This window comes from Brachionichthys hirsutus, chromosome 1 (assembly GCF_040956055.1).
Source record: "Brachionichthys hirsutus isolate HB-005 chromosome 1, CSIRO-AGI_Bhir_v1, whole genome shotgun sequence".
Lineage (NCBI taxonomy): Eukaryota > Metazoa > Chordata > Actinopteri > Lophiiformes > Brachionichthyidae > Brachionichthys > Brachionichthys hirsutus.
In genome coordinates this window covers 2,031,620-2,042,830 of record NC_090897.1, presented here as the reverse complement: position 1 = coordinate 2,042,830, position 11,211 = coordinate 2,031,620, and the positions used below count along the sequence as shown (strand labels likewise).

Sequence of the window (11,211 nt, the reverse complement as noted above, 5' to 3'; positions counted from 1 at the left end):
ATGCCTGGCATGGTGATGTTCCGGCGGCGCTGGTCAGTTGGCAGTGATGACCTGGTGCTGCCCGCCCTCTTCCTCTTCCTCCTGCACTGCATCTGGTGAGTCGAGCGTCTGTCGCCGCACCAGTTCCACCCGGTTCCATCTTTAATCCGTCAGCGCCGCTCCGGCTCTCGCCCGCAGGCTGGTGGTCCTGTCCGTGGTTCTGTTCGGCCTCCGATACGGCTCGGACCAGCCCTGCTCAGTGACGCTGGTGGACCATGGCCGAGGGTACCTGGGCATCCTGGTCAGCTGCCTCATCTGCGAGAGCGCCATCATGTGGTTGAGCATGAGGGGCAGCATTCTGTACACCCAGCCCAGGGAAGCCGTGCAGTACGTCCTCTACATACGTCTGGGTAAGACTCCACGGAGAATCGGAGCAGGTGGTTGTGAGGGGCAGATGCTGATGCCCCGGCGCCGTCTCTGTGCCTCTGCAGCGATCCTGCTGGTCGAGTTAGTTTATGCTGTGGTCGGAATCACGTGGCTCATCCAGTATTACCAGCCGTGCTTGGATATTACTGCCAAAAACTTGGCTCTGGGTGAGTGAAAGAAAATGAAGGGGGGGGGGGGGGGACGCTTAAAGTCCGAGGTGAAAGATATTTGGATGTTCCCTCCAGGAATCGTCGCCTGCAACTGGCTGGTGATATTCAGTGTCTGCATCACCCTGATGTGCACCTTCGATCCCACGGGTCGGACCTTCGTCAAGCTGAAAGCCACGCGCCGGAGGCAGCGCAACCTCACCACGTACACGCTCAGGTATTTACTCCCCTTTAGATTCCACTGCTTCGCACTCACTCGTGCACGCGGCGTCCACGTTTGTCTCCTCTTCCTCAGACACCGGTTGGAGGAAGGCCAAGCCAGCAGCTGGAGCAGGAGGCTAAAGTTCTTCATGTGCTGCACCAGAGCTCAGGACACACAATCGGTGAGTCGCAACACGCGCGCGCACACGCCTGCTTTCTGCTGTGTGTGCAGAAAAGCAAAATGGAATAGAGGGAAAGCAGACATTTGTCAGGCGTAATGTCCATTGGGGGGGGGGGGTCATTAAAACTGCGAGACAAAGGAGCTGACACAAAAAAAGAATCATTTCATGTCACGCAAAACTATTTGAAAACTGTCTGTGTCCATACAAATGAATGTCGTCTGCTCTGGACTCATCTGTCGGTTAGACGCACGGAATGATATCTACTCTGGTCTCTTTGCGTTTGCCGTCCTGTGCAGGATGCTTACTCCGAGGTGGCTAGCCTTTTTGCAGAGTTCTTCAGAGACCTGGACATTGTGCCGAGCGATATCATTGCCGGTCTGGTTCTCCTTCGCCAGAGACAGAGGTCCAAGAGATCTTCTATCCTTGACCAGGTGTCACTGTCTGTATAAAAAACAAAACCCAGGAAGATAATATCCGTATCTTTATGTCTGTGGAATGAAAATGACCTCTCTATTCTGTTCTTTCCATCCAAGGCAAATAACGACATTTTGGACTTCTTATCCGGGATGCCTGTCACCCGGAACACGCGATACCTGGACCTGAAGAACTCGGTGAGTTTCCAATCTGCCTGAAAACGTAAGGAGAAACCACGCAGACTCAGTCAGAAGGAATTCGATCTCCAGAAACTTCAGCGTAAAATATAAATAAAAAAGCGAGTGGATTTAAATATTATTGATCCTTAGACTCATACCAACCAAGAGACGGAGGCACCAGTTGATTGGGTTGGAACTCGTGATGGCTTCTTTTATTTTTGATGCCACCGACCCGTCTGTGTCCCCCCCCCTCCCCCCCCCCAGGTCGAGATGAACATGTACAAGGATGTGTGTTACTACATGCTCTTTGCTCTGGCTGCCTACGGGTGGCCCATGTACCTGATGAGGAAGCCCGCCTGCGGGCTTTGCCACCTCGCCAGCTCCTGCCCGTAAGCGCACACACACAAACACACACAAACACACACACACACACACACACACATCAGTCTGGATCTATGTGGCTTCTGTGTTTCCATGCTGTTCATTGCATATGAAAATGTGTCTTCTGTCAACATTGAACAAGTGTTCTGCTCCAGGGAGATTCAAACACTCTTATCGTGGTGTACTATGAGATTATTTCACTGCAGGTTTAACTACTTAAACATGTGCCGGTGGCCATTTTCAAGAAGACGGGAGACATACAGAGTTGTGGAAACGATAGGCGGGTAAAGCTGATGAGTCATGGGATGAAGTTCTGGGAAAAGCTGGTTGAGGCTAGACAGAAGCCTAAGGACAGAAGTAAGGGTGAAGTGGAGAAAGTTGATTTGATTTGTCCCATCACGGGACAAGCCAGTAGTACAGTAGGTTTAACTTTTTAAAGCCCCCCCCCCCACCCCACATTCATCAGAGCTCCTTGTCTCATCCCAGCTGTACATCCATGTCCAGCTCCCGGCTGTCCCAGTCCGTGACTGTGGAGGAGGACAATTGTTGCGGGTGTAACGTCCTCGCCATACGCAGACACTTCCTGGACAGGGACCTGAAGCAGGTCCATATTGTTTACACTTCCTGCCATGATGCTGTGAGTATTCCCACCATCAGCTTCACTTCCTGAGCGACAGGAAGGGTTGTGTCGCGGAGTCTGAGGAACGCCGTCAGGAATTATATATATTTTTGTTTGTAAGGAAATAAAAAAAATGACTCCAATCACGCCTTTACTTTGAGACGGGCACTCGATTCCTTTTCAAGCCTTTAAAATGAGCTGAGCTCAGACAGCGGAGGAAATAGTTTCCATCTTACGTCAGATTTTCAATGAACTTCTTTGGATAGATTTTCCATCGCATTCACGCTCGGGCGTCGCATGACGCTTCGGCTTCGTACAGTGAGGCGTGTAAGTCTATAAGTGCCCCCTGGTGGAGCGACTGATGCTCCGTGCCAGGAGGAGAGAGGTCCGAGGACAAAGAAGCGCTCAGTTCCCTCGGATGGAAGTGAAACAATGACGGCCACGTCTTCTTCTCTTCTCTTCCCATGCAGGTTTACGAGACGCCGTTTTTTGTGGCGGTGGATCACGGGAAACAGAAGGTTGTCATCAGCATCAGAGGAACCCTGTCGCCGAAGGTGAACTCTTCGGGTACATCGGGGATATGATTGCATCTGAGCCGCGTTGTTGTTTCTACACGTCTCACTGCTGATGTCTTTTATTTTTCTACTCGCGGCATCAGGACGCCTTGACTGACCTGACGGGGGATTCTGAACGTCTACCCGTGGAGGAGCAGCAAGGGACGTGGCTCGGCCACAAGGTCAGAGGTCATTGATTGTCTCCGCCTTCTTCCTCGCCATCCACCCCTTCACCGACTCCTTTTTTTTTTCTTTCTCTTCCCGCTCCCAGGGGATGGTTTACTCGGCAGAATACATCAAGAAGAAACTGGAGCAGGAGATGATCTTGTCCCAAGCGTTTGGGAGAGACCTGGTAGGCGACTCCGTGTGCTCTGTTAGAAGGCAGGTGGCGGTCGAGGCGATTTGCTCAACAGGTCGCTGTATCATCTGCATCCTCCCAGAACAAAGGCACCATGCACTACGGGCTGGTGATTGTGGGACACTCCCTCGGTGCAGGCACCGCTGCTATCCTGTCCTTCCTGCTGAGGCCCCGGTACCCGACGCTTCTCTGCTACTCTTACTCCCCGCCCGGCGGCCTTCTGAGGTGAGTCGGCGTTTGCACGGCACGCAAAAGGCGTCAGCTGTCAGTTTAACAGCTTAGCTGTTCTGCTTCCAAGCCTCGCCGTGATAAAGTAAACCTGCAAATAGCTTTGGGCAGTAGAGCATACATTTTAAGTACGTTGGCTCCGGGAACTAAATATACCAACTTTTTTTTTTTTTTTTTTTTCTGTTGCCTAGTTTGAAAGTAAAAAGGCCGGAGAGTGAGTCAAAGGTTCAGGAATTCTGCAACACGGAAGTCGCCGCCACCAAAAACATGACATGACTCTAAATGATCTTTCTATGTGATTCTGCGGTGAACTGGTGACTTGTCCAGGGTGAAAATCGCCTCCCGTGCCCTGACGCAGGATAAGCTTAGAACCCCCCCCCCCCCTGCCACCGGGCTGTAAGGCTGTCATGACAGGCCCGGCATGTGATCGTTACGTTAGCCACCGCTTTTCAGTCGCCGACGGGCCGAACCCCTAAAAGCGCCGGCGAATCCCAAACGCTCCGGTAATGTGTTTGTGTTCGGCTGCATTTATTATTCATTCCGTGTTGATCCATGTCAGAAGCTGCAGCACTTAAACCTGTTTTCCAGACGCACTCGATGTCTGTGAGATCACACTTGGCAGCCCTCTTTTGTTTGGGGGGGGGGGGGGCGTTTGTCCTGATGCAATGTCAAATGTGGACGTGGGATTGTGGCTTCCTGTTTGTCCTCTGCTGCGAACAAATGGATGGGAAGGGTAGAGGCGTTCCTTCCATTAGAGATTACAACTGTTCAATGTACTTTTGCCTTTTTTATTATATCTGTTGCTATGGTGACAAATTGAACAGGCTCATTCTTTGAGGGTGCCCGGCCTTAATAAAAACAATGCCTTGATTTAAATATTTTAAACTTGTAAAACGTCTTTCTGTCTGCATTACCGTTTTGAATTTGTTAATTATGTTACACGTGGAGTGATATTTGACGTATCGTCAGGTGGATTCTTCGAATCGAAACCAATGTTTGCGTTAAACATGAAAATATGTTCACAGAAACCTGTTTTTTTCTCTCGCTTCACATTGCTTACCGCCGTTGACTCGACTGGATTGGCGTTTATTTCCTCAGCGAGGATGCAATGGAGTACTCCAAAGAGTTTGTCACATCCGTGGTGTTGGGAAAGGACTTGGTGCCAAGGTAAGTAGGGGCACAATGTCTCCCTGCGCCGCCGGGTTGCCACAGCAAACACCTCCACGCACGTCTGTCGCAGGCTTGGCTTGTCCCAGCTGGAGGGTTTCCGGCGCCACCTCCTGGAAGTCTTGCAGAAGAGTAACAAGCCAAAGGTGATTTCATCTCCTCAACCTGTAACTACTGAGAGTCAGATAGAAGAATCTCTCCTGTCATCAATGCTTCGTGTATTTCAAGCTCTGGCTGCTGCAGGAAAATAAAACATGAGGAGTTTTACGTTGCATTGCGTAGATGAAACACGTTTCCCTCTCGACAGTGGAGGATCATTGCAGGAGGCACCAAATGCATCCCGAAATCGGAGCTTCCACTCGAGGACGACGATCCTCAGGCTCAGGCGGCGGCGCCGCCCAGCAGCCGCCTGTGGCTCCACCCCAGTGACCTCAGTATTGCCCTGTCGGCCTCCACCCCTCTCTACCCACCTGGCAGGGTCATCCACGTTGTGCACAACCATCCTCCAGAGACATTGTGAGAAATAGATTTAAAAACATCGTTGAATCGTCTGTAACGCAAGATCACAAATTTGTCTATTTCTAGCTGGGAGGCGGGGGGGGGGGTTACCTCCAGCAAGGAGGTTACGTTTTTGACGCCGTTTGTCTGTCTGTTATCAGCATTACGGAAAAACTGCATGGAGTCTTGGTCTAACTGAGATCGCATTAAATTCTGAGAGCGATCCGGATACCCGTCTGGATGTAAACAAATCTGGATTTTCCCATTTACTTATAATGGAGGCTTAAAAAAAATCCTATCCTGTAAAATATAAAATATTAAATTCACTCACCAAAAATCACAGTCATAAAGGGGCCGCTATAAACCATCATGAAAAATGTCTTCTGGATCTGATCCAGAATGAGGTCAGGAAAAAAATATTACATTTTAACATTGAACCCCATTTAAGGATTCAAGAACTCTGATTCACTTTGACTTTTCATGGTTGTTGTATAAAGATAAGAAGAACAATCTAGAACCTTTTGATGATGATCCAGGTCACCATGTGGACCGTGTAGATCCAGTTAGGAGGGGAATGAGCTGTTTAAATATTGTACAGCATGGAAATAATTTCAAGGTGAGATTCAATTCCCATCAATGAAGCGATTCTCTTTATTTAGCAGGAAGAGAAGAAGGTGCGTCTGAAAGTGATCTCTGATCTACCTTAAATCTGAACCGGGTGATATTCGAGACTGTCGATATCCATAACTTTAGAATAACCAGGAGAACTAAGGCATTCTGGGAAGAAGCAGGGGGTGTCAGCCTCTGGGCGTGGGCGTGTCCTCACCCATGACCACATTACTGCTCGTAGAATAGTAATAATACTCAAAGCGGTTGGGTGGGTGCAGAAATAAAAAGAAAACATCCTAACGGGAGCATTTGGAGCCCTCCAGAATCCATCTGGAGCAAATGAAACGGATCCGGAAGGAGAAAGTGGGTTTTTCTTGGATACATACGATCAGATCATAAATAAAAAAAATCCTCAGCAGGGCTCCGATCGGAGGCCGGAGTGCATTTTGCTGTTAATGTGTTACGGGAATCTAAAATAAGGAAAGTAGGGCATATAACGCAGCGGCGCATGTTCTCCTCCCTCTGCAGCTGCGGCCAGGAGGAGCCGACCTACTCCGCTCTGTGGGGAGACAACAAAGCCTTTAATGAGGTCATCATCTCGCCCGCCATGCTCAACGAACACATGCCCCACATGGTGATGGAGGGCCTCAACAAGGTCTGAGGGAGCGTTCTTTGTCTTTGCATGCAGACGCCGTTTGGTTGCTGGGTTTAAGGCGGCGGCGGCTTTTAGATCTTGTTCCTTGATTCCAACGTCGGACAGTTGAATTAATGGATGAAACGTGTGTGTATCTGCAAAACAAAAAAAAAAACCGCTTTATGCATGCCAGGCGCTTTAAGCCTCGGGTCCGACAAGCCGGCTAATCTTGAATCTTGCGGAACCAGGAGCGGATCCAGCCTTTGGGAAACACTCGTCTTGAGTTCTGGACTTTGCTGAGACAGCGTTTTGCTTCAGCGAATGGGAATCCTGTTGGGTTTAATGGTGTCTTCTGGTTTTCACGAGTGTGTGAATCGCATGCATTGAACAGGGTATCAATTTGCATGCGGATGGTGATCGTTTTGGGGGAATTGTCATTGGTCGTGTGGATGAAGTTTGATCCTTTCTGTCTGCGCTGTGCTTCCACTTGATTTTGCGTTTGTTTGCCGTACACACCGGAGGGTGTGTGTGTGTGTGTGTGTGTGTGTGTGTGTGTCTGAGCTCGAGCGTGACTCCTCTGGTATTTCTGCAGGTCCTGGAACCGTTTTGTCTCCTGTCTGAACAGGAATACTTGAAACCAGAGGAAGCGGAACTCAATCAACCCGCCAGCTGTGTTCATAATCCCTCAACAGAAATTTAACTCTAGTCCGCCTGCTTCTGATTCCTCGTCTACACCACGCAAAGACCGCCATAGAGACTTATTCACCTTCGTCTTTTTGGAAGCTGTCTCCTCTTCCTCCTCCTCTGTCTGTCCCCTTACTTTCTAAGTCCTTTCGACCCCCTGATTTCAGCTGATGCTGATGCGAGGATTCATTATCAAGCTGGCTCACCCCATTCTCGTTGGTCCTCTTTCTGAAATCTTATCTGATGAATCCAATTGCGCGTCTCCCGAGGTTAAAGCCGCCACGTAGCCCCTCGCTCGCTGACGACCTCGGTGTCATTCAAAGAGCGACGACAGAGGAGGAGAGACGCTGCAATTTCCCCGACTAGAGGAAGCCGACAACGGCAGCAATTCAGCGAGCTCTGGTAAAACCGTTGAGGAAAATATGGAAAATGAGTCTCTTGTGCAGTTGAGACTTCCTGCCAGGTGGGAAATGGGAAAATCAGGAAAAGGAAATAAGCGAGGAAGCAAACGAATCCTTTTAAAACCTAGAGAAGCGGTGCCAATAATTCCGAATCCGTCGCTCCTCTGAACGAGATTGATTTCCTACATGTGGCGATGTGTTGCGGCGTGAACTTGCTAACCCTTTTTGTTGAGTTAACAAGTTTACGTGGTGTTCTCAATGTTCCTATGGCAACCTCATTTCTTCCACATTAAGTGCTCTGTCTTCCGCCTTGGCTGGGTGTTTTCTGTAGCTGCAACTCTTCTCTCTGGACATCTCCTTCTTACGGACGTTTCAGTCCGTCCTCAGATGCGCGCGGCGTGACGTCGGAGTACAAATATGTAAATGTGGAGTTCTGGGCTCGCCTCCTCTGCTCTGAAATGTGTCGTTTACTAAGTTCTTTTTGTTTCTGTTCAGTTTTTCTAAAAATAGCTGGAAAACTGGAATTGATTTATGACTGCTTCCATTTTGGATTTCACGATGTGCTGAATTCTAAATGTCACATGACTCCCCGGCTGCAGGGACTGCAGGATGAACCCCTTTCTGTGTGTAGAGTCCATCGTTCTGTATTTTCTGTTCTTGTTGTTGTGCTGAAGGCCTTGTGAGCTTTGTGATGTTGTTTGTTCCAAACGCTGTAGTTGACCAGTTCCAGCTGTTGTATGTTTTTACTGTCACTCTCATTGTAATTGTAACATTGTTGTCGCTAACCAAAGCCGCCATAAACATGTTTGTGTTGTTTACGCTGCTACTCATTTGCTAAACTTGTCATCCTGTCATTTCAGTCTTTGTTTACATTCATTTCATTTATTTTCGTCCTTAATTATTCAACTCAATTGTATTTATTTGTCATCCCATGTCCTCTCACTGTCCCCCCCTCCCCCCCCTCACATCAACTGTTTGAACTACCGGTAATTAAAGGTTGTAAACTATACTTGCAGCTGTGTATCGATCTGATTTGCTGTTTGTCCGCGTTGCGTTTGTGTGACGGCGTCCTTGGATGCATTTGAGTTTGCGATTGCGGTTTTATGCTTCCCTCTTCCTCGTCATTCTGTAGGTCTTGTTCGGTTCTTGCGCCGGCGTGATGACTCCGGCGTGGGCGTTTTAATGTCAGTTGGAGTAGGAGTAGCTCACCTTTAGATTGCACTTGCATTTATCTGAGCCACACTGCACATTAATAGCAGATTTAATCACACGCACATAGCAGCGGTTTCTTGGAAAAGCTGTTATTTACTGTAATTTTATGCTTCACTTCCTGTATAAATGACATTTAAGAACAACGACTGAGCTTATAGACACTGTGATCTTCAGGTATTAACAGCCACTGAAATGTGCATCAATCGACACATTTAACCATCTACTGCTATAGAAGATAAATCTGAATATTTTTAACTTGACATTAGAATATTGAATCCGTTTTTTTATTTTATTTGTGTGTCAATGAAGTCGCCTGCATTTATTTATCTGTTTGTGCTGCAAAGAAGAAAACAATGAGTTTTCAAATGTCCGTATATTCTTGCCGCAGGTGCTGGAGAACTACAACAAAGGGAAAACGGCCTTGCTGTCTGCAGCAAAGATCATGGTGAGCCCCACAGAAGTGGACCTGAACCCAGAGGCTCTGTTCATGGACGCGGCGATGACCTCTCAGCAGCCGACCCCCGCGGCCCCCCACCGCAGGCACAGCAGCGTTCGGTGAGCACACCCGGCACCGCTGTGGGTGCGTTTGAGTGTCGTCCTCTTAGCTCAACTTATAATAAGACAAACGCCATCCCTAAACTGGGAGGATAGTCTTGGGGATTTGTTTTAACTATCTTTAACTAATACCGATGCCACTAACTACTGCTTCCTGTTCTCTCGTAAATATCATTTGTGTCTGTTCCGTATTGTTTTAAAAACAAAACAAAATAAGACAAAAACCATTGTCACGGTAAGCAAAGCATGCCGATACTAATTTTGCATTCTGTGATCCCTTCTCCATGCACGCATGCACGCTGTCTGACCACAGAGCAGTCGCAACATTCAGTAGGGTAGTGTTCAGCTCCCACCCCGCCCACGCTGGTGAGCCCCTGGTAGGGTGGTGGTTGAATGATGTTGCTAATATCAGAGGCTATCTGTCACTCGGATTCACTCCCAGTCTCTCCTGTTCTGTCGTCCGTTCTGTTCCGCTGCTGTTTCATCTAGTCTAGAATAGTCTTGGATACTAACGTGATCCCATCCCCCCCCCCCCCTGTTTAACCCTCTGTAAGTTGTGGTGACCAATTTTTCATAGTTGTGGTATGCTTCGGATCCCCTGTCGTCCTCTGCCTTTCCCCGTCACTGCTCTCCAACCCTTTCTGATCTTCTCCTCTAGTTCATGTGCCCACTCTGAGATATCCCTGGATGGTTTCTCGGAGTGCCCTCCTCCCCCCGTGCCTGTAGTGCTGCGTGGAGCTCGCGAGCGCCTGGCAGTCGAGTTGAGGGACCGCAAAGCGCCACTTGCCGTCATGGAAAGTCTATCCGATGCTGAATCCCTCTATAGCCTGGATTCCCGACGTTCCTCTGCAGCGCTACGGGGCTCGCCAATGCTGAGTAGCCTCCCGTTCCCTTTGGATGCCCCGATTCCGGAGGAGAACCCGTCTCTCAGCTCTCGCACTGAACTATTGGCTGCCGACTGCCTCTGCCAGGCAACGCCAGAGCACCTTGGTGAGGTGGGGCCATTTTTTACCCCAATGGAGTCCGATTCCACCCCGGATTACCCTATGCGGTTGTCGCCTGGCACTCCTCGTTACTGCGGACACCATTCTCCAGCTCTGCTAAACCAGAGCGTCATGGCTCAGCCTTTCAAGACAGATCCTAACGCCAACCCAAAAATGCTTCCAGATGGAGATCAGCAACAAATACCTGGTGTCTACAGCCCAGGCAGCACTCCCAACGCGCCCCTTAGCCCACGGGTTGGTTCTAGACCGATGGATGGAGGAAAGGAGGCTTGGGAGCTGGAAACAGCAGAGACACAGTTCATTGCAGAAGCCAGACCGGCAGCTTCTACTCCTCCACCCCAGCTGTCCAATGGGAATCCAAGCCAGGCAGTGCTGGAGTTCGCCCAGTACTTGGACTCTCTATTCAGACTGGACGGCAGCAGCTCCCCACCTCTGGACTTGTCTGATGGGGAGTCCGAGTCAGGCCGAGGCTCCTATGGTCAGGGCGAGTGTCTTGGCAATGGACAGCAGTTGGATGACAAACAACTTCTTGCCAGAGCAACACTGGAGCCCAACCTGGTCCCAAAGCCCCCTCGCACTTTTGCAGGATCTGCCGACCCTTCGTCGGGCATCTCCTTGTCTCCCTCCTTCCCGCTTTCATCGTCTGAGGAGCTCAATGACCTTTCACCCGGGGAGGGTGGCCTGCCAGCCATACACTCCCTACGAACATCTACCCCTTGCCACTGTCCCGAGGAGAACACGCTATCAACTATGGTGTAG

The 11,211-nt window shown here is 49.5% G+C and overlaps 1 protein-coding gene across 1 annotated transcript; it reads left to right on the top strand.

The window, feature by feature from the left end:
• On the top strand, positions 1–11,211 carry dagla (diacylglycerol lipase, alpha). Its single transcript, XM_068739313.1, has 19 exons — positions 1–95; positions 178–389; positions 471–572; positions 651–789; positions 868–955; positions 1,252–1,386; positions 1,489–1,566; positions 1,813–1,937; positions 2,416–2,566; positions 3,019–3,102; positions 3,207–3,284; positions 3,374–3,454; positions 3,543–3,685; positions 4,787–4,855; positions 4,929–5,001; positions 5,163–5,371; positions 6,491–6,617; positions 9,282–9,448; positions 10,107–11,211. Exons 1-19 carry the CDS (start codon positions 1–3, stop codon positions 11,209–11,211), a joined length of 3,261 nt encoding a protein of 1,086 aa, XP_068595414.1.

Bases quoted from the DNA above. Each gene is read 5' to 3' on its own strand.
- dagla (XM_068739313.1), top strand. From the start codon at position 1: ATGCCTGGCATGGTGATGTTCCGGCGGCGCTGGTCAGTTGGCAGTGAT. The intron at 96-177 runs GTGAGTCGAGCG...TCTCGCCCGCAG, and splicing joins TTCCTCCTGCACTGCATCTG to GCTGGTGGTCCTGTCCGTGG. The intron at 1,567-1,812 runs GTGAGTTTCCAA...CCCCCCCCCCAG, and splicing joins ACCTGGACCTGAAGAACTCG to GTCGAGATGAACATGTACAA.